This window comes from Nerophis ophidion, linkage group LG22 (assembly GCF_033978795.1).
Source record: "Nerophis ophidion isolate RoL-2023_Sa linkage group LG22, RoL_Noph_v1.0, whole genome shotgun sequence".
NCBI classification, from domain to species: Eukaryota; Metazoa; Chordata; class Actinopteri; order Syngnathiformes; family Syngnathidae; genus Nerophis; species Nerophis ophidion.
In genome coordinates this window covers 35,122-59,184 of record NC_084632.1, presented here as the reverse complement: position 1 = coordinate 59,184, position 24,063 = coordinate 35,122, and the positions used below count along the sequence as shown (strand labels likewise).

General features: G+C 42.0%; 1 protein-coding gene across 1 annotated transcript in view; it reads left to right on the top strand.

Moving 5' to 3' along the window:
* Positions 1-983: 983 nt before the first annotated feature.
* The window catches only part of LOC133540952 (GDNF family receptor alpha-4-like), a gene marked incomplete at its 3' end in the record, with an annotated part of 54,953 nt that continues 31,873 nt past the window's right edge, over positions 984-24,063 (top strand). The window contains exons 1-3 of the mRNA XM_061884038.1: positions 984-1,023; positions 3,250-3,531; positions 19,943-20,023. Of these exons, the coding sequence (XP_061740022.1) occupies positions 984-1,023; positions 3,250-3,531; positions 19,943-20,023 (403 nt within the window). The remainder of the gene's footprint in view (positions 1,024-3,249; positions 3,532-19,942; positions 20,024-24,063) is intronic.

Genomic DNA, 24,063 nt, shown 5'->3' with positions numbered 1-24,063 from the left:
CTACTTATTTTCTAAGTGATTTGGCCAATTTGCAATGAAAATAACAAAAATATGAGCTATGTATTGGTATTTTATATCTGGGGGGGGTCCTACTTTGGAAATAAGTTGTACCCCATTTAGTTCCCTTTAAAACATTGACATGTTGCACAATGAGATGTAAGCATGGGATAAAGTGTACATTCCTTTACCTTTGTCTATAAAATATATATTTTTATTTGCAGTATATATTTTTTATTAGCATTTCTGTAATCTATTAACAGCAGTAGTAACAAGTTAAATGTAATATTATATTAAATGACAGCAGTCATTTTTATGAGATTTTTTTTTTTTGCGAGCTAATAGGGCTACTTATTTTCTAAGTGATTTGGCCAATTTGCAATGAAAATAACAAAAATATGAGCTATGTATTGGTATTTTATATCTGGGGGCGGGGGTCCTACTTTGGAAATAAGTTGTACCCCATTTAGTTCCCTTTAAAACATTCAGATGTTGCACAATGAGATGTAATAGGTATTGGATAAAATGTACATTCCTGTAACTTTGTCAGTAAAATGTAACTTGTTATTAGCGTGTATGTAATCTAGTAAGAGCATTTCACAATTAATATTCATGAATTAACATTCTTAATACATGACAGGAGAATAAGCACATATCCGATAGGGGAGTTATAGTGTAACAACATGGAATTACACTTTAAGAGGGCTGTTGCAGTTGTCCTACTTTTTGTGTGGCCCTGACCACACCACTGTCTAAGTGCCTTATGTTAGTGCAGGTGAGTGACAGCGAGTGGCTGCTGTTGATATGACGGATGCCAAAGAGTAGGTATTTGGCCTGGTTAGGCCGGCGGAAAATTACCAGTTTTTGATGTGGTTACGGCCGACAATAAACAGTTTTGCTCAAGTGATCGATTCCTGAAGCATCTCGACAGACGTTAGAATAAAATACTTGAGGCGCGCACATTAGAGGGAACGTTGGTCACAAATATGAGGCTGGTGTCAAAGATGAACGACTACAGTATTCAGGGTCCGTCCAAAATGTCTCTTAAGAAAGTAAAAAGTTGCTTTTCGACGTTCTTAAAAGTTGTCGAAACAACTATTAGTGTGTTCAATTATGTTGTAGCATGAAAAAAACATCACATGATTGGGACCAAAGTTCCGTCTAACGTTGGTCATAACATCGACATAAATCGGTGGAATTGATGTCAAATTCAGTCAATCGCTAAACTCGTTATTGTCGGCCGTAAGCACATGACCAAAACATTGGTAAAAAAGTTTCTATCTGGCGAAACTCGTCATTTTCTGCCGTACAAACCAGACCACAAACCAACTTTGTCATCTGTCATATCAACAGCAGCCGCTCGCTCTTTCTCGCTTAGCCAGTGATGCGTTTATAGCCACACAAAAAGTCGTGGGCGGGGTTGGGGGTGCGTGTATAATACAGCCAAGAGTCATGGATGCATTGGAATTCTGGGTAATTCTTATGTTGCGTTTATAATGTGTTACAGAGCCAATGTTCTCCAGAAATGTGTTTGGTTAGGGTTCACAGAGTGCGGCGCATATTAGTAAGAGTTTCAAAGTTGTTTATATCACAACCATCAGTGTAAACGGTATGGCTGTTGACCAAGTATGCATTGAAATCTCATATGAGAAGTAACGAAATGCATGCGTCTGGCCGGCACACAGATAGCAGGGTGCAAAAGTGGGCGTGATGACATGTTGTAGAGCTGTGGTCCCCAACCACCGGGACGTGGCCGCAGGAGAATTTTTTATATTTTGTTTTCTTATCACACTCAATTTTTTACTGCATGCCATTGCTGAGCACAGGGGTGAGAAGAGGTTTTAAAACTATTAGTGCTTGCTTACTTTTACCGCATGCCTTGAATACGCGCAGGTATGAGAAGAGGTTATAAATTAATTAGCGCCCCGGCGGCTATTCAAGGAAATACGGTAACTTAATTTGTTGCATGTAACAATGTTGCAACACCACAAATGTAAAATTGTTCCTACTGTGTATCAATTAACGGTTTCAACACAAATTTTGTAGACTTTAAGGTAAGGTACGGTACTGTGATATATTTTGATTTTTATCAACAATTTTATAAATTAATATAGAAAATATTAATATTTAAAAAAAACTGATACAATAATGATTGTATTTGTTGTGGACTTCATTTTCTATTGACGAATGTATTATCATTTTAGTGGCATTATTGAAGTATTTAAATGACTCTTATATTTAACATGCTGGTCACAAAAATCAGTAGAAAAAAATAAAAAGCATTGTTTTGTTTGGACAAAGTTGTTATTTTTCTTAAGTAGGGGTTTGTTTACAGGTCAAGCACCAGCGCCATTTGAAAAGTACTGATTTGGCGCTGGTATCGGAAAACGATACCCAGCCTTTCTTTCTCTCGAGGAAAAGTAACTGCCTAAGAAACATTGTGCCCACTTTGATGTAGGATATTAAAACCCATTAGGCCTCACCTTCCTTACACAGTTAAGCATTTTAATTGATTTAACTTGGACTTAAAAAAACGTGCTAAACAATAATCAGATGAATTAAAAACTCACTTGCCTAATTGATCACACTGTGGAGAAGGTATCAGGCATGTGATTTTTCCGTCTATAGTCGGAAAACTGTCTTTTTATTTCTGTAAAAATATTAATAAAATTCATTTTTTTCCAACCTTACAATGTGTGTTAATATCTTGATCCATCTGTTTGCCGTACCCGTCAACAATTACAGTCATGAAACACTAAAATATCTTTAAATGGTGCCTTTTTTTTTTGCTAATTGTTTCACGTTCAATTGTCGACCTGGACCCGGCTTATTTTCAGTCTTTTTTATAAATTTCAAATCACATGCCTGAATGATGAATGGCCTTCACATTCCGGGTGTGTGTTTTATGAGGCGGTATAGCTCGGTTGGTAGAGTGGCCGTGCCAGCAACTTGAGGGTTGCAGGTTCGATTCCCGCTTCCGCCATCCTAGTCACTGCCGTTGTGTCCTTGGGCAAGACACTTTACCCACCTGCTCCCGGTGCCACCCACACTGGTTTAAATGTAACTTAGATATTGGGTATCACTATGTAAAGCGCTTTAAGTCACTAGAGAAAAGCACTATATAAAATATAATTCACTTCACTCCACTATGAAAAGCAAAACAAATATTTGGAAAAGTTTTTGTCTGCCGGGCCACCACAAATAAAGGAATGCAAGTGCAACACTAAATTGAGGTGTCTGTGGATTCTCCAGGACTTCCACGCCTGGCCGACTCCGACGGCGGCTGGGACTGCCTACGGGCGGGCGACGCCTGCTCCGGCGATGACACCTGCAGCCCGCGACTGCGCACCCTGCGGCAGTGTGTGGCGGGCGACGGCAGCGTCAAGTTGGGGCCCGGAGCTCGCAACCAGTGTGAGAACGCCATGACGGCGCTGCTATCCACACCGCTGCACGGCTGCCAGTGCAAGCGAGGTATGAAGAAGGAGAAAAACTGCCTGAGCATCTACTGGAGTCTGCATCAGTCGGTCCTGCACGGTAAGACACCAGATGTCAGCGTTCATCCTGTTTACTTAGCTGAATAGGCGGGCAGCCGTGGACAATTACTGTAAAGAGAACAAAGGAACATTTTATACATTTTATAACAATAATGTAAAATGAACCACTGGCTTGCGACGTTTTTGATTTTGCTTTGTTGGCTTTTTCTTTGTTTAATTCATTAGATGTATTAGATAATTCATTAAAATTAACTTTATGATCTCCAAGGGATAATTATGGAGGTTAAGTTGTCTTTTTTTTGTGAACTGATTTTTCTTTTAAATCGATTTAAGCTGACAATTTCACTGAAAAAAAATGTTGTGTCCTAAAATTTGGACTAAAAAAATTCAGTGTGTAAAAATTCTGTATAAAAAAAATTTTATGTAAGAAAATTCAGTGTCGAAAAATTTGCTGCTCCCAAATACAAGACTCACTTCCGGTAAATTAAGACAGAAGCAATTGATTCTGTCTCAGAACTAGCCAATGAGGTGTCAAGTTTGAAGTCACGTGACACAGGTCCTGCAAAACAGCATAAAAAAGGCAGTTAACTGGGCTACCTGAGCATAACAACACATCTATGCGGCCCGCTTAAAGTTTTCAAACTATAGATTTTTATTTTTACACACTGAATTTTTTTTTCACTGAATTTTTATACACAGTTTTATTTGTACACTGATTTTTTTACATTGAATTTTGAAACTTAATTTTTATACACTGAATTTTTTTCAGTTGGCCCTGCGATGAGGTGGCGACTTGTCCAGGGTGTACCCCACCTTCCGCCCGATTGTAGCTGAGATAGGCGCCAGTGCCCCCCGCAACCCCGAAAGGGAATAAGCGGTAGAAAATGGATGGATGGATGATTTTTTTTACACAGAATTTTCATACACTGAGTTTTGATACACTGACATTTTTAATGAAATTGTCATCATAATTTTAAGTTAAAAAAAAAATTTGGTTCGCAAAATTCAAATGCAAAAAATTCAGTTGCATAAATTCAGTGTTAAAAAAAAGGTTTAATTAATAAGGACACAAATTTGTTACGTTCGGAGGGGGAAGGAGATGACACAACGACAGGATAAAGCTCAACAGGTTTATTGAGCTTGATTATGTGGTGGGGTGTGTATGCTACTAATGGTGTATTAGGCAAGACGATGTGAGGAATTAACAATGTAAATGTTACCAGGGTTTGTTGTTTGTGCATGTTGGATGAATTGTCCAAAAATCCGGTGGAGCAAGGTAAGAAGGAAGTCCGTAAACATGCGAGAGGTCGGGGGCTGGAGAGAGGCGTCGAGGTCTGTCTCCGAGCGGGGGTTGAGGATCGAGGGAAGCAGTCCAAAATCCAGAGGGAAGTCCAGTGAAGCGAGGCGCACAACTGGAGACGGAAGGAATACTGCAGGGAACACAAAGAACATGTAAGACAAGGCCTGAGGGAGGCACAGAGAGCAGTTAACGAGGAGGGAAGCCAGAGGCGTGATGCTTCCTACAAAACAGTGAACTACGTTCTAGCACTTGATCTCAGCGTCTGCTGGTATTTATGGCGTCCGCCCTCCTCAATACCAGGTGCGCTGATTGTTAATTGCCCGCAGCCGTGCAGGCGCGCGGTTGGATGCTGGAAAAGCAAGCAGGGGCGTGTACAGGGGGGCGCTCCTAGCAGAGCTGCCAGCAACGCTTGCTGCGGAAGGAATGATGGTTTGCGCATGCGCCGTGACAGTGAACCCTCCTTATGCGAGGCTCCTGACGAGTGGTGGGGAGCATCGGCGTTGGCCCGGTAGAATTCCTTCAACAGGGAGGGGTCAGCAAGGTAGGAGTAGTCAAGATCTGTCCTCCGGTCCATACCCCTCCCAGTCAACCAGGTATACAAACGCCCTACCTTGCCGACGGACCCTGAGGATCTCCCTGACTGTCCACACAGGGTCACCACTCTCCAGCATCCTAGGAAAAGGGGGCGCGGGGGGTTATCTGTTTACGGCTCTATCGGAAACACGTGCATCACCGGGTGTCGCTTGACAGAGGGTGGGAGTGCCAATCTTACAGATGCAGGGTTAATTCTGGTTTCAACATGGCATTGCCCGACATAACGCGGGGCCAATTTCTTTGACAGTACCTGGATGTTGAGGTGCTTGTCACGCTACATTGCTAGTTGTCTGGGTTGATAAGATGGTGCTGCGATGCATCCTTTCCCTGGCCCTCTCCAGTGCAGCACGGGCGGGTCTCCACACCCTCTGACACCGCTCTATGTGGGCTCTTGTAGATGGAACTGAAGGCTTCTCTCTCCTGTTGAGGAAACATGGATGGTTGGGCGCCAAGGGAACGCTCAAAAGGTGATCTGCCGGTAGCGGAGCTCTTCATGGAGTTGTAGGCATATTCGACCCAGGGTAGGAACTTACTCCATGAGAAAGACTGGCCCTCTCTGCCTGCCCGTTGCTGTGCAGATGGTATCCCGATGTGAGGCTGACCGAGGCCCCGATCCCCTTGCAGAAGACCTACCACACCCGGGGAGTGAACTGGGGGCCACGGTCAGGCACGATGTCCATTGTTATACCATGCTGCTTCACGACGTGTAGCCTGAGGAGGTCACCTTTCTCGGAGGCGGATGGAAGCTTGGGGAGAGGGACAAAATGTGCAACTTTAGAAAAACAGTCCACAATTGTTAGGATGGTGGTGTTACTTCTGGACACAGGGAATCCTGTCACAAATTCCAGTGCGATGTGAGACCAGGGACGGCCTACATAGGTTTGTGAGAGGCCTTACTGCGGGAACAAGTGGTACAAGAGGCGATAAACTCACGCGTGTCTGCTTCCATAGACGGCCACCAAAAATTCCGTCGGATGAATGACAAGGAGCGCTGGAAACCCGGATGGCAGGAGAAGATGCTGGAATGGCCCCAATCCAGGATCCTAGACCGAAGCTCGCAGGGAACAAACAGCTTGTTGGGAAGCACTTAGGGCGGTCTTCACCTAGTCTTTTCCAGGAGATCATGTCCACTATCTGGGCCGTAGGGAGGATGGGTTCGACCCCCACCGTGCAGATGGGCTCCTACATGAAATGCCGGGAAAGGGCATCTGCTTTGGTGTTCCGGAAAATGGGTCTGTACGAGAGGATATAATCAAAGCGGCTAAAGAACCAGCGAGCCTGACGGTTGTTTAGTCTACTGGCTGGGCGAATATGGAGTAGGTTGCTGTGGTCTGAAAAATTAACAAGAGACGCTAATAACAGGGGCGTCGCCAGACATATTTCACTAGGGCACGTGCCCCACTGTTGATCTGCAGTGCCCCAGTGAAAATGTCACCAATAAAAAAAAAACGCTTCAGTTTTAAGTCTACATAACATAGACAACAGCGAACATATTACTTAGTATGGTAATTGATTGCCACTGTATTCGTAACAATGAGCACATGGCTATTTAATATGGTAATTTATTCACGTGTGGATCGAGACTTCAGTTGAGAGAGAGAGAGAGAGAGAGAGAGAGAGAGAGAGAGGCGATGCGAATCACTGCATGAGGTAGGTAACGTTAGCCAACAACAATTTGTTAATTACATTATTTTGATTTTGATTTGACTCAAACTGTAACTCCTAGATGGATTTAAGAAAGTTATTCGCCCGCAGCAGAGCAGAAGCAGCAGGAATGAGAGATGTAAGTGAAGTCCTAGCTAGCTAGGCAACATCATTGTCTTAAGTTGATGCTATGTTAGCTAACGTTATTCCTTGTATCAAGACAAACATATTAATTAAGTTCATGCTAAGTTAGCTAACGTTATTCCTTGTATCAAGACAAACATATTCATTTGCTGTACGAGCTGTCGGGGGAATTTCCAATGAACATGAAACATAATGTTGGTTATTGTCTGCTGGTTCTGCATCAATGATGATTTGGAGTAAGCATGTGTGAGTTGAGTGCTTCTCAAATGGTTTATCTTCAGGAAGAAAAATATTTTTCCATATCATCAAGTCGTGAGCCAAATTTTTAAATCATTCAAGTTTATTTCACAGAAAAATAGCACAGTAGACTTGTCTCGTTAATCGGTGTGACTTTGACTAAAATAATCTTGTTTTGTCACCAGAAAAATGGCTACAGCTAAAGCATCTGGTTTTGTTTCCAGAAAAAATAGTAACATATTTGTATTTGTTTTCAGAAAGATGGCTGAAAATATCGGGTTTTGTTGCCCCATTTAGATTTTTTAAAAATATATTTCCATGTCTGTACTGAGTCCTCCTCCAACTTGTTAGTCGCTTTGCCTTTTGCTAAAATACTCACTAATAATCACTAGAAAAATGGCTAAAAATATCTGGTTTTGTTGCCACAATTTGATTTTCTTCTCCCTAAACTTTTTTTTTTTTCATGCACACATCTGACTGCGACTCACTGAAAATGACACACAATCCACTTTTATGTCACGACCCAGCAGTTGGGAACCACTGGTCAACTGTATAACAGTTACTGTAATATTTCCATGTCTGTCCAGAGTGATTGACCACTTTGCAAAAATGAAAAGGAGACGTTACAGTTTACTTCTCAGAAAATGATTCCCTGAACAGACACACAACAGTTGTTCATGTATTCTACTACTGTGGCTTTATTGTTTTGTGTATATTTTATTGTTTTGTGTATCTGAAATAGGATTCGCCACATTGCCATAAATGGAAATTAAATAATATAAAAGAACCCAGAGATGTAGGGGTGCTTTATTTTTTGTTTTACTTTTGTAGATGTTAAACTTTGCAGATGATTACTGCAATAAATATTTCAAAAAGATTCATTGCTCTTCCTTTTTGCTTTTACCAGTAGCAGTTTAGAAGTCTGGAGTAAAAAAGTGCACAAGTAGGTCAAATGCATTAGTTAATTTCAGGTGGTTAATCAAAGATCCATACAACATAATCTGATATGATTTCATAGTTAAAAGCACTATTTATGTATTTTTTATGATAAATAAGTGCTAAAAAATGTTTTTGCTTGCGCGCTTTGCACGCTCACATGAATTATTTGTGCCCCAGGTGTGCCCCAGTACAGTATTAGGTCTAGTGACGCCCCTGGCTAATAATACGATTTCCAACGTCATCATTTCTTCTCCCTCTACGCGAGAAGAAGGCGCAGGGGTGCAGTTTCCCGGTGGAGCGGTTCACGTTAGGAGAGGACGGCTCCAATGCCGATAAAAGAGAAAAGAAATAAAAAATACCATCTGAGACATGAGAGTGAGCAAGGACTCTGTTGTCCATACAAAGGGACTCTTAGCCGATGTCAGCTTGGTTAGTGGGAGTGCGATTCAAATATAATCGCAAAGTTGGCGAAGCCCAGGAACCTTTGAAGCACAGTAGTTCCCCTGTAGTGGGTGTGGGCCAGCCTAATAACGTCACCATGAACCCAAATACTCGAATCAAATCGAATCAAATTGACACTTTGTGTTGACTGGATTTTTTTATTTTTTTTACCACGTCTAGAGAAGGTTATTTGCAATGGGTCAGGAAAACTGGGTTGGAGTGGATGTGTTGTTGTCCGCGGAAGGAGTCGTCGAGAGCGGCGCGTCTTTGCGCGGCGGAGACTCCATGTCCCATGCAAGGTGATGAGATGCTTGGTTCGTCGCATCACGTTCGGAACACATAGTGATGCGCAAAGGTGTCACCCCCAGATGCAGCAGGACCAGACAGGCAGGATAGAAGGTAAGAGCTGATTTTAATATACAAAAAGGTAAATGAACACTTTTACAAAACAGAAAAGAAACGGCGTGCTTACGCACGGGAAGCTAATGCTAAAATTAGCAGAGAGTCCAAAAAGAGCGTGCCGAACGCCCGGAAGCTAAGACGAGACTTAGCTAAAAAAACAAGGACTTAGATAAACCAAAATGTGAATGTTACATATAGCAAATGACGAACCAAGGACAAACTGAGGAAGAATGCAGGCTTTAATACTAACGTAACAATTGCCATCAGGTGTGCGTAAAAGACATAGCAGCTGGGACAAATCAGAAACCATGGTAACCAAAAACAGGAAGTGCACACTCAAACTTAGCACCGGAAGAGTCCAAACAATCAAAAAACCCAAAAGGACTCAAAAAACAGACAAAAGACGTGATCCGGGAAAAGATGTTATCCGGGAAGCGCATCACAACAGAAAGCCACATAATACATGCAAAAACATAAGGCGGTCTGCACCGCTTTTCAATTGCACACGCAGTCTTGGTAGATCACATGTTTGGGCGCATAACAATTTGATTCAGAATCGATTCTTAATTCAAACCGATTCTCCCAATGTACTATTTGGTGGAATAATTATGATGAAACTTTTTCAAAACAGGTTACAAGTTAGAAATGCTCCTTATGGTTGCCAGGAGATTCCTGACGTTTCACCCTTCCAGTCACGTACAAGTCTGCTTTGGCTCCACTCACACTTCTCACTGCCTGTTGTGGTTGGAGTGTTAATTAGTATTCTCTACACCTTCTTTGTGCATTCTCCATTTCTCACACCTCTAGAAACGTCTTTTTAAAAACTGTTTATTATTTTTTTTTAAAACTGTCATATTATTTTTTCTTTTTAATTTGATTTTATAAATTTAGGAATCTGTTTGGATTAGGTTGGATGGATTCGGATGTGAATACATTTTTTTTAGTCCCCTACATAACATGCCTACTTCTAATTCTATAGTTTGCTTATGTTGTGTTGCACGTGGTATTTGGATGTCAAGGTCAAGATAGATTTATTTACATAGCACATTTGTAAAACAGACTACTGTCCCAAAGTGCTGTACAAATTAAAACAGAAAGGTAAAATATTAAAAATAATAGTCAATATAACAATACGCACAAAACATTCCATAAATAAAACTAAATGAAAATTCGGGAAAATAGTGAGAAAAAAAGGTTAAAAATAATAAAATAAGATTAAAAAAATTCACAATAAATACTATATATATATACATATATATATATGTATATATATATATACATATCTATATAGATATAGATATATATATATATCTATATATATATCTATATATATATATATATATATAGATATATATATATATATACATATATATTTACAGTTAGAGTAGCTAAAATTGGTCGTACATATGTCCAGCTCAGCTTGTGTTAAATCCCAGCGCAAATAATTGAGTTTTAAAAAAAGATTCTGCTGTCGAGAAAAAAGTTGGTTAGGGTTAGAATTTTTATGTTGTTTTTTTTCACGCTGCCATCTAACATTGGAGTCAATGAGAGATTCAGCTGACTTTCTTGGCTTTGAGGGCCAACAGAAGCGAAATTGGACACATGACCTCCACAAAAGGGACATTTTCTGAGAAGGTTTTTCACACATGACAGTAGGATAGAAGATGTGGCCGTGAGGACAGGTTGTTCACCAAAAGAAAAGCGTATTTTTAGGGCTTCCACGCTCTAGTAAATTAGGGTGGACGCCTTAAAGGAGGAACCCAGATGGCGCTCGCTTCCTTTTGATGGCCATCCAGCCAAAACCAAACGTAAAAACTTTTTACCCAGGGTTAAAGGGGAACATTATCACCAGACCTATGTAAGCGTCAACATATATCTTGATGTTGCAGAAAAAAGACCATATGTTTTTTTAACCGATTTCCGAACACTAAAAGGGTGAATTTGGCGATTGAAACGCCTTTCAATTGTTCGCTGTCGGAGCGATGACCTTTCACCCGTGACGTTACAACGGGAAGCGACCCGCCATTTTCTCAAACACATTACACACACCAAATCAGCTCTGTTATTTTCCGTTTTTTCGACTGTTTTCCGTACCTTGGAGACATCATGCCTCGTCGGTGTGTTGTAGGGTGGGTGTAACGACCCGATCAGGGACGTATTCAGGTTGAGTTACCTGGAGTGTGCTAATCAGACATACCAATGGTCACGGCATGATAATCGATGCTAACATGCTATTTAGGCTAGCTGTAGAAACATATTGCATCATTATGCCTCATTTGTAGCTAAATTTGCATCCAGCATTTCCCTTCACCCACATTTAATGCCAAACAAACACATACCAATCGACGGATTCAAGTACACCAGTGGTCAAAAGATGCGAAAGTCCCTCGTTTGTTCTGCACATTTTACCGACGATAGCGATACTAGATGGCACAGCGATGTGTGGATATCCTGCGACACTCAAAGCAGATGCATTTCCAACGATAAAGTCAACGAAATCACAAAGGTGAGTCTTGTTGATGTTTTTGATTTATGTGTTAATCAGACATATTTGGTCACAGCATGAATGCCAGCTAATCGATGCTAACATGCTATTTAGGCTAGCTGTCATTATGCCTCATTTGTAGCTATATTTTCATCCAGCCTTTCCCCCACATTTAAAGCCAAACAAACACTTACCAATCGACGGATTTAAGTTGCTCCAGTGGTCAAAAGATGCAATCGTTGGTCAAAAGGCGATGGTCAAATTCGTCCTCGTTGCCTTTGTCTGTCGTGATATGGCTCAATAGCTTCAGTTTCTTCTTCAAATTCGTTTTCGCCATCTGCCTACACACTCCAACCATCCGTTTCAATACATGCATAATCTGTTGAATCGCTTAAGCCCCTGAAATCCGAGTCTGAATCCGAGCTAATGTCGCTATATCTTTCTGTTCTATCTGCCATGTTTGTTTGTTTTGGTGTCACGCAGTGAGGTTACAGGCAAATGGACGGGTGGATATACAGATAGCAAAAATCAGGCACTTTAACGCCTTTTTTCGGGATATTCCATGATGGGTAACATTTTTTTTATAACTTCGAAAAATAAAATAAGCCACTGGGAACTGATTTTTATTGGTTTTAACCTCTCTGAAATTGTGATAATATTCCCCTTTAAATTAGACAAGTGTGTGAACAAAATGAGACGTTAAGCACCGAGCTACGTGAAAGTATGGCTGAGCAGTTTTGAGCATTCTGCTGGCAATATCCGCCATTATAAAGGTTGCGTACCTATTCAATGGGCCCAGAGCAATTATTTTTCGGAATAGTGTCGCCATGGTAACACAAAATGTTCCCAATTTGAAGTACACCCGTCCGCGCGAACGGGACATTTCTGACGGTATAACATGTGCGGAACTATAATAATAAACTGTGACGTATGAGCAATAATAATATGGTCTTCTTGCAATGCAAGCGCCCATTCACATGCTGCTAAGCAGCAGTGAATGGGCCATAATTAGTTTTCAATTGATGATCCAAAAAGTAATTGATATAATGGTAAATGACTTCCAGATCCAACATAGAGAGAACATGTTCGTGAGATTTCAGGTCATTATAAGTTCCCGCCTACTGGTAAAGTGAGAAGGTTAATAACCTAGGAACTTTGAACGGTTGTGTTTTCTCACCACTGGGTTCCATTTACACGTTGACAAGCTCATATTTCTCTGCAGCAAATCCCTTTTCTCACACTTAGCTTGTGTATTTCAATCTTAAAACGTTTAACTCAGAGCCTCCGGCAGCCACTTTTTGTGTCCTTATTCCATCAATGTTTAATTGTTTAGAGCTCCGTTTTTATTTCTTCTGCAATAAACGTTTGATTGCGTGGAGAGCGAGAGAAAAAGAAAAACACCTAATTTTCCTGCCAGTGGAGTGATGTAAAGAAGGAAAAAAAAAAAGTATTCATCGATAATTGTTGACTTTCTGCTGACGTTTGAAGGAAAGTTTATCAAACAGCCGTGAGAGGTGGGCGGGGGTGGCGGCACACTGGAATAAAAGGCCATGGTTGCGCTGAGTGCAAATAGCTGAACTGTGTGGGAGGCTGAGGCTGGTGTGCGTGTGTGTGTGCGTGTGTGTGTGTGTGTGTGTGTGTGTGTGTGTGTGTGTGTGTGTGTGTGTGTGTGTGTGTGTGTGTGTGTGTGGTGTGTGTGTGTGTGTGTGTGTGTGTGCGTGCGTGCGTGTGTGGAGGGGGGGGGGGGGTTCATTGAGGCTGCCATTCATCAGCAGCCTTCGTAGGCACAATGATAACAAGTGATGCAGATGGAGTGAAATAAAATGGCTTAGCTGGCAAAGTCATTTTATTTCACCTTGAATGATGGCCACCTGTTCAGTCCCCCAGACCCCCCACACAAACACACTCTTGTAAAGCTGACTTTATTAGTTAGCTCAACGCCTCATAGACTGGACTCTGCTGCTTCACACACCTCCATGATTAACTTCACATCACAACACCACTTTGGTCTAACGTACTTCACGGGTGTCTAAGGTGCCATTTTTGCCTGCAACTGGACTCATTATTGGCCCTTGGCGTGTTATAATAATACAATGAATTAATTTTTTTATACCACTTTGTTTTCATTCGTCCCACTTTAGGTATGATTCAATAGTTTTTTATAATGCCTAATTTGTAGTAATATATTTAATTTTGATATTTATTTATTAATTTGATAATAACAATAATACAATTTACATAAATATTATAATACTATGTATATATGTATACCGTATGTAACTGTTGCGACTAATAATTATTTGTCAGACCTGGACATGGATTGTGTGTGCTCCTTCGACGCAGAGGGATTACAGGACGAGCCAAGCGTGAATTAAGGTACATGTTTGTTTTTATTAATACTCAAAATACAAAAAAAAGGCAAAACAAAAAGCGCGCTCGATGGCGGATACTAATCTATACTAAAACTTAGAACAAAAACAGCACAATGGCAATACTATCTACAAACAAACAAAATATACTATCAAAGACATACATACAAACAAAAACTTACTTGGCGTGGATGAATCGAAAAGCATGGCATGAAGTATGAAAGGCAATGAAAGTTAATGTTCCGAGACTGATGGACAGAAAGAAAATAACTTAAGTAGTGGCTGTGATAATTAGGAACAGGTGCGGGACTGAGGGCAGGGGCGTGACTAGGAGGGCAAGGTGAAAATCAATGAGTTGTCATGGTAACAAAAACAAACCAGTAAGTGACAAAACAGAATAAGAGTCCAGAAAATAAAACAAAACATGATCAATCATAAAACCAGATTTACAGCCGTGACATTATTATAATTTGTTTTATTTCTCTAAAAAACAGAATAAGTTAAGTTCATAAAAGGGAATTTAAATCAAAATGTACAAAAGTTCATAAGAAGGCTTTATTTATGTTACTATGGTTAAAAATGTAATTTCATGCCTTTTTGTTGGGTTTGTGGGCATGCTTTTGTTTTGAAGTGTCTCGATTGGTCTGTGAACGGATATAAGGAAGCTGCTTCCCGGTATGAGTGAACATTTTTTTGATGCAATGAGAAGGGAGAAAGAGAGCGACTGATCGTAACAAGGACGAAAAAGTGTCACAAGGACTTTCAGCGTTTGGGCTATAAGAGCCAGAAGATCACAATTTCCTCCTAAAAGAAGCATGCATGCCAACGAGGTATTTGTTTGTCATTTCTGTTTGTGTTTTACTTCGGTGAAATGTTTGATTCACATGCTGTGCATGTTGTTATTTTTACGTTTGTAACATGCTTTATTTTATTTCAGTTTTCACGGTGAATTGAAGGGAAAGGAAGCCTTCAATAAATCAGTTCAAGAAAGCCATTGTGTCAGTGCTATGTGGAGGAAGTTACACCGTATTTCCTTGAATTGCCGCAGGGCATATAGTATGCGCCTGCCTTGAATTACTGCCGGGCGAACTCGCTTCACAAAATAATTAGCGCATGCTTAGTATTACCGCCTGCTCAAACTCGGGACGTCACGAGTGACACTTCCCCTGTCATCATTTTCAAAATGGAGGAGGCTGATTTCAATACCAGGTCATTTGAAATCGCATTAAGAGAAGAAGATTGAGAGCTATTCAGTAGGATTTAAGGTCCAAGCTTACATCACACTCAAATTTTTACTGCATGCCTTTGGTAAGCGCAGGAGTGAGAAGAGGTTTTAAATTGATTAGCGCCCCGGCGGAAATTCAAGGAAATACGGTGTATACATATACATATATATATATATATATATATATATATATATATATATATATATATATATATATATATATATATATATATATATATATATAAATAAATTTCATAATTAATATCACTAATAATATTTTATATATATTTTGAGTAAATTTTAAATTACATTTTTTTCACATGTGATTGTTTGAATCAAAGAATTCCAATTCCAGTAGCCATCTCAGAAAAGAAGGCATTGTTACCCTCATGACTCTTTTCCTAAAGATATACTCTAAAAAGCAGGGGTTATCCTTGTGTTATTGGACTCAGGTTTCTGTAGTAACGGCTCCTCTGCTGGTTTATCTTGATGACTGTGGAGTACTGCCGCTCGTAAATACCTCACACCTTCAAATCAGGACTATATTGTGTTAAAAACTAAGTATTTACAGGTATACTTCATGATGTACTATAATAACTATGAAATAGTTAGCATGCAGGAATATAATAATAAGATCAATATGAATTTCATCCAATGTATTAAACATTAAACATGGGATTAAATCAAATTAAACATGGGAGCGGAATGAAAATACATGTGGCATCTTTGTTAAAGTACAAGACAAACAATTAATAATATCCATCCATCCATCCATCCATTTCCTACCGCTTATTCCCTTTGGGGTCGCTGGTGCCTATCTCAGCTACAATCGGGCGGAAGGTGGCGTACACCCTGGACAAGTTGCCACATCATCACAGGGCCAACACGGATAGACAGACAACATTTGCACTCACATTCACACACTAGGGCCAATTTTTAGTGTTGCCAATCAACCTATCCCCAGGTGCATGTCTTTGGAAGTGGGAGGGAGCCGGAGTACCCGGAGGGAACCCACGCATTCACGGGGAGGACATGCAAACTCCACACAGAAAGATCCCGAGCCCGGGATTGAACCCCAGACTACTCAGGACCTTCGTATTGTGAGGCAGATGCACTAACCCCTCTGCCATTGTGAAGCCCAATAAATAATATGTTAACAACAAATATGAGTACGAAGAATAGTGCAAAAATTAAAAACAGTGTTAGCTATTGGAACAGATTCAATATCCTTCTGGCCCACGGGTAAAACTGTTTTTAACTGTGTTCATCCTGCTCGACATGTGATGGCAATCTCTTCCCTGATGGCAGCGGGTTGAGCATGTGCTAACATTGTCCTGGGCATGATGTTAAAGTGCATCCGGCAGTGGAGGCTCCTCTACAGGGTCTTGGGGCACTAGGAGGTTAACCCCTTTATTACTGTTACACCAGGTGGCCCTTGGCAAAGGCCTAGTACCTGACTGCCCCCTACTCAGGGATACGGTGAAGACCTCAACGGGGTGGCAGGCGGAAGACGGTAGGTTTAAGAACTACCACAACGGCCGCGATGGCGGCAGAAGGCTGCAGCAGAAAAGGGTCCCCAGTCGTTTTGGACTTCATGCCACTGGACCCTGACCCGATTCTGTCAAGGATCGTGTGGTGACTGTCTGTGCACCAGTCTCCCCACGTTAAACAAAGTCACGCACAGGCATCCTCTATAAAGGGGTACACCCCTACCAGGAGGATCGTCAAACTCGTTTGAGTGACCGGCGATGATATGATATGTGCTAACAAGGGTGAGAATTGTGCCAGGGTAGTCTTTCCTCTGCCGAGGCAGCGAGTCCGAGCATTGAAGGCAGAGGGCGGACGATAATTTTCTCCGCTGTCCTGGTAACCCACTGCATGGCCTTCCGTTTGAGCAGAGCATGCGGCACAGTTATGCAGTACTTCAGCACTGGCTCTATTGTGGCCCGATTAAAAGATATCTGCAGTTTCCTCCTCAAGTTGGTTCCTCCGCTGCATACGCAGTCCATATGAGGTCCTCTGAGATGTAGGTTTCGAGGGACTTAAGGAAGTTCCTCCTAAAATCAATGACCATCTCCTTGGTCTTTGCGGGGTTCCGCCTCAGGTTGTTCTTGGTGCACCACCCTGCCAGCGCCTTTATTTTCTCTCTGTAGGTGGTATTCTCTTCTCCAAGAGTAGTCAGACGTGCTCAAATGTGGGAGAGGAACAGTCTTTAAGTAAACAGAATTATTCTCACCTCACTGTACGTATTGCACAAAACTGGGAAGTACATTCTTCAAGTAGCGTTTGTTAAAGTCCCCAGGCTCCTTCTGGATGGGCCTGCATCTTCTTGTTGAAAGCATCGTGCAGTAGGGAAAGGGCTAAGAAAATGTTTGCTTGGGATATAGGGTATGCTAGCAATTAGCATTAGAAAATAATAAATGTATTCACTATATCGCACAGCTCTACAAAACTATTACAAGTATTCAATCAATCAATCAATGTTTATTTATATAGCCCTAAATCACAAATGTCTCAAAGGGCTGCACAAACCACTACGACATCCTCGGAAAAGCCCACATAAGGGCAAGGAAAACTCATACCCAGTGGGCAAGGAGAACTCACACCCAGTGGGACGTCGGTGACAATGATGACTATGAGAACCTTGGAGAGGACCCTCTAGGGGACCGAAAGCAATGGATGTCGAGCGGGTCTAACATGATACTGTGAAAGTTCAATCCACAGTGGATCCAACACAGCCGCGAGAGTTCAGTTCAAAGCGGATCCAAGACAGCAGCGAGAGTCCCATCCACAGGAAACCATCCCAAGCGGAGTCGGATCAGCAGCGTAGAGATGTCCCCAACCGATACACAGGCAAGCGATCCATCCTGGGTCCCGACTCTGGATCACTTGCCAACCCTCCCAAATTGCAGAACAAACATTCTCTCGAATGTCTGCTGATTTTCACTCACACAACAATAATGAGGGCCTACCATGACGGCACTGCCTTCGATGGCGTCTACAATCTGTACATACTGCTTGCCAACTGCGTTACATGTTGTATGTGGCTTCAATTGACATATATAAGCGACTGCAATGCATACTTGTTCAACAGCCATACAGGTCACACCAAGGGTGCCGGTTTAAACAACTTTAACACTCTTACTAATATGCGCCACACTGTGAACCCACACCAAATAATATTGAGAAACACATTTCGGGAGAACATCCACACCGTAACACAATATAAACACAACAGAACAAATACCCAGAATCCCATGCAGCACTAACTCTTCCGGGCTACATTATACGCCCCCTACTACCAAACCCCCCGGGGTTTGAGGTTGGCGGGGTGTTTATGTTGTGTTACAGTGCGGATGTTCTCCCGAAATGTGTTTGTCATTCTTGTTTGGTGTGGCTTCACAGTGTGGCGCATATTAGTAAGAGTGTTAAAGTTGTTTATATCACAACCCTCAGTGTAACCTGTATGGGTGTTGAGCAAGTATGCAGTCACTCAAGTGCGTCAACAGAGGGCGCAAACTACATGTGACCGGCCGGCATGCAGATAGCATGGAGAAAACATGTCCTAGGGGTCGGTAAAGGCATTGCCCAAATAGTTCACAGTAGCACTATGCATAATCATAATACCAGGGCGTCCAGTGAGGGGCATTTTGTACTCCATCGTCCCAGGAAGAATGCTTTGCGGAAATCTTTTATTTATAGATCTGTATCGCTCTGAAATAACCTGCCTCAAATTCTCACCAGCATTGAAAGTAAACAGGTTTTTAAAATGAAAGTAATATTTTATCTAAGTTTTTAAATTTGTTTGCTCGTTGATGATTTTGTATGTTCAGTTTTATATTGTGTAGTTATATTTATATGGTCATTATTATTCTGTGACTGTAAATTGTTTGCCTGTTTTCTTATTGATGCTTTTATTTTTTATTTTTTTATCTGTATTGTGTAGTTATAATTATATGCTTTTACTTGTAATTGTATTGAGCTGTGGACCCCAGGAAGACTAGTGGGTTGTTGTGGCAACCAGCTAATGGGGATCCTTAATAAAAATTAAATTAAATCATGGCATACTCTAAAAATTGTTGTCCGGCAGAAAATCAGAGAGCGATTACCCTAGGGGTTTTCTGGGAGAGGCACTGAAATCCGGAAATATGGGGGGGTCGGCAAGTATGCAACTGAGCCAAATCAGAGTGATCAAAGAGCTGCATGCGGCTCCGGAGCCGCGGGTTGCCGACCCCTGCTTCATTCTGTTAACTATCAGTCTAGTTGCACATGGGATCGAGTAGCGAGGGCAGAATAAAGAATGTGAAAGCTGAAGGGTTTACTTTGTAATTAAGTAAACCAAGTCTCAAAGAAATGTAACCTCGATAGGGACTTTCTAAAGAAACATCCACATTTTGATGTCTACCCACCCTGAGCCCTTGGACTTTTGAAACTGCGGCCCTCTTCATTATGTAGTTCATTAGCCCTGAGCTACAGACTGTGCTCTCTTAGCACAGTGGTAGATGTGAAGATACTGCACACACACGGAGGTGTCTAAAACAGAAAGTGCCTTCATAACTAAGAAACGCTCTAAGAAAGTGCCTAATGTTGACGTGTGATGTGTGTGTGTGTGTGTGTGTGTGTGTGTGTGTGTGTGTGTGTGTGTGCGTGCGTGCGTGTGTGTACTTACAGGTCTCCACCTGGTAGAGGACTTCCCGTACGAGCCTGAGGAGAGAGGGTCCGGCTACGTCCGCCTGGCCTCCATCGCTGCAGGTGAGATATGGAGATGTTGAGCTAGCATAAGAACACCAAACAAGCTCAAGTATCATTGTTAACAAACAAAGAAAAGTCAAGCAAAGCAAGACTGATGTTTGTTTGTTTGTTTGAGGCTGCAGACCTTGTTTTATCCTCTGCCTGGCGACTACGCCGGCAGCGAGCCCGCGGGCCCGCCGCGTGCAGCCGCTCAGCCCCCTTCAGGCTCAGATTAATTACCTATTTACTCTAATGCTAGTGGAAGCCAGGAGAGAACAGACAGCCAGCGCTGCTTTGTTTACTTCAAAATGAAGAGCTCTTACTTCTCCTCACAGGTCAGAAGGTGAAGTGTTTGGCGGCAGATTGCCTAAAGGAGGTGGACTGGACTGCCAGCACTAAATAATGACTTCATCAAGTGATTTCCTGCATGCTTTAGCGATAAACGTCCCACTGCGAGGAGACAGCAAACACGCCAAGCTCTCTCAGAAGCAGACTTGTGCGTCTTCCACACACATTTAGGTGCAGAAACAGGCAGGCACGCCAGGTTGCTCCGCTGTGTGCGACCAAGCAGAGGTCTCACATTAAGGATGCGAGGAAGATGGCTAGTAAACAGGCCCAGTCTGGAGGAGCCCGTTTGTGTTTTATGGCTGTATGCACGAGCGGTTTCATCCTAAATCAAACTGCAGCGACACCGCGGGGGGTCAGAGTTGTCGCGCATGTCGCGCATCCCAAGTCGAGTCGGGCTTCCTTGCTTGGAGCGTCGCCTGCAACGGCCCTCCTCCTCTAAAACGCCGCCGCATCCTCGTCGTTTTTTTACTAATCAATCACTTATGCTAATGTGGAAGAAGTTTTCAACGTGGAGCTTCTTAGCAAACTGTCAGCAGTGCATCAGACTTTTGGACAAGCAGCATTTCCTGAACCACTAAAGTCATTCTACTTCCACTAAAAACTGTCAGGAAATCAGTCCCTGCGAAAACACATGTAGATAGATAGATAGATAGATAGATGGATAGATAGATAGATAGATAGATGGATAGATGGATAGATAGATGGATAGATGGATAGATAGATAGATAGATAGATAGATTTTACAATAAGAATTCAAATAAGAAGCAACAATGAGAATTAAAATATAACAGTAAAATAAGAATATGATAAGGGAAACTAGGCAGTAGTGACCATGTTATGAAAAAGTATTGCACTGTTATTGTTTTGCATCCCCTGTCATCCTAGTACCCCCCGCCCCCTGCCTCAGAGAGGAGTTGTACAGTCTAATAGCGTGTGGGACAAAGGAGTTTTTGAGTCTATTAGTCCTGCACTTGGGATGAAGCAGTCTAGCACTGAACAGGCTCCTCTGGCTACTGATAACGCTATGCAGAGGGTGACTGGCATCATCCAGGATGCTCACTAGTTGGTCCACAGTCCTCTTCTCTGCCACCGTCACCAGTGAGTCCAGTTTCATTCCGATCATAGAACCGGCCCGCCTTATCAGTTTCTCAAGTCTGGAGCTGTCCTTCTTACATGTACTGCCCCCCCCCAGCACACTACCATGTAGAACAGAACACTGGCATCCACAAGAGTTTTTTGCAGGTTAATTAATGGTTCCTTGAGCTCCCCCCAGTGGAGGGGTACAGTGGGGATTTTGTACCAAGCAGGGGGGTCACCTAGGTTCTTGGATAGTTTGAAGATTTCTTTCGGTTTCTGTCATATATGGAATTTACTGCACGATGGAACAGGGGTTAGTGCGTGTGCCTCACAATAAGAACGTCCTGGGTTCGATCCACAGGCTTTGGGCCTTTCTATGTGCAGATGATCTCCCCATGATTGTGTGGTTTCACCTCAAAAAGACATGCACCTGGGGATAGGTTGGTTGGCCCTTTTGTGCAAATGTGAGTGTGAATGTTGTCTGTCTATCTGTGTTGGCCCTGCAATGAGATGCCCCGTCTCGCGCCCGAATTCAGTTGGGATAGGATCCAGCCACCCGCCGAGAGAGGGAGAAACCGTAGAAAATGGATGGATGGAATCTACTGCCGATGCGACAGATGAGCAGGCAGACAGGTCATTTGCTGAGGTGGGTCCTCATGTGAGAGTGAAGACCAATTCGTGATGCACACAATCGGCCACAGCTGCTCCAAAGAACGGAACTCAAAGTGGAACTCTAGTCTCTTGTTCTTTGACTTAAAAGCTCTCTTTGTATCAAAATATTTTATGCCTTTTGCACACTGGTGCCTCTAAATAGCTCTGTCATGGGCTGTTGCTTCCCAAGGGTTTACATTAAAGTTGCAAATCCTAAGGTTTGCTTTCAGAATGTCTTTGTACCTCCTTGAGAGGTCATCCCCTGACAACGGTACCCCTGCTTCAACTGTCCATTCAGTTGCATCTTTGGAATACTGTCGTCTTCCATGCGGATAATATGTCCTGTCCGTCGCAGAAAGCACTTGAAGCTGGGGAGGCCACACTTTTAGACACTCTGTCTTGCCACTACATGTTGCAGATCCTCCGCGGACAACCCTGGTGAAAGTGCTCCAGCAGTTTGATGTGTCTGCGGTAGGTGGTCCACGGCTCACAACAGTAGAGGAGTGCACTCAGGACCACGGCTCTGTACACGGAAATCTTGGTGAAGAGACGGATGCCGTGGATCTGCCAAAGTCTATATGACGGTAGGCCGTAGCCCGCGCTTGCCTTTCCAATGTGCTGCGTCATTTCAGCACCTAAGGATCCGTTGCAAGTAACAGAACTTTTCCACAGTTTTGATCTCTGTGTTGTTGATGATGCTATGAGGAGGCGGTGGTCCATTAGTAGCCTGTAACAGTGAGAGCTGAACTATGGCTTCAGGCTTTCTAAGACTGGTTGGCGGTCCCAACCGCCTGCAGGCAGCTGCAAAGCGATCCGCCAAGAACTGTATGTCTTCAAGGAATGCACAGTCATCCGCGAATTGGAAGTTACGTATTGTGGCCTCAAACACTTTGGTTTTGGCCTGTAGTCTTTGCGGGTTGAAGAGTTTCCCATCAGCACGGGACAGAATGTAGACACCTTTGTTACAGTTGCTGAAGGTGTCAAGCAACAATATATCTAAGTTAGAAAAATGTTAAAAATAAAGTTGCTTGAATGAAAATAAAACGACCTCCACCCCCCATCCAAAATCAAAATGGTTCGCTCCAACTGGATACTGGCAAAACCTAGTTTCAAACACTTCACTCAACACAGACGTCATAAGTCATCAAAGCATTCACACACAGCACCAACATTTTGGAAGAAGGATGAGGTGATGAAAGAAACGCAAAAATTAGATAAATGATGTACAAATTTCACTTGTACATGCTGTTGTGCATATCTGAGTTATTGTGCAGTAATATGGCAAAAAAGGTCAATCAGACTAATTTATAATGTTGGATATAGAGAACACTCACACCCTTGTATTTATAGTATCAAAACATTTGAAATTCAACGATTTGATAGGAAAACCGATAAAATGATGCACAAAGCAAACTACAAGCTGCTACCCAAGAATGTACAACAAGATAAATATAACCTTAGAAAAATTTGAACTTGAAACGTTTGTTTGCACGTTCTTTACCGAATAATGATAATAATAATAAAAGTACATTTAATTCATAAGCGAATTTGAAATAATCCAAGGACACTTTACAAATAATTCAAAAGTCAATGATAACACAACAAAGGATCAAATCAACATGAATCGAACAAAAGACAGCGTAGAGCAGCGGTCTTCAAACTACAGCCCGCAGGCTCAAAGTGGCCCCGCAGAAGTCATGAAATTAATACGGGATCTTACCCTCAGGGAGATTGCATTAATTTTTAAAGTCCAACAATGCCACCTCACAGTGGACAACATAAGTTTTTCAGGTTAAGAACCCTAACTTTCATCTAAAATTTTATTATGTGCAGCATTTAAACATATGACCCAATGCAAACAACCTTCCCTAGTCATGTTGCACACAAAAAAATCCAACCAACACAAAATGTCAACAGACACGGTCTCTGAACTTTGTGGATATTATCAAAATGTCCATTTACCATAAAAAAATCAAATAAAACAT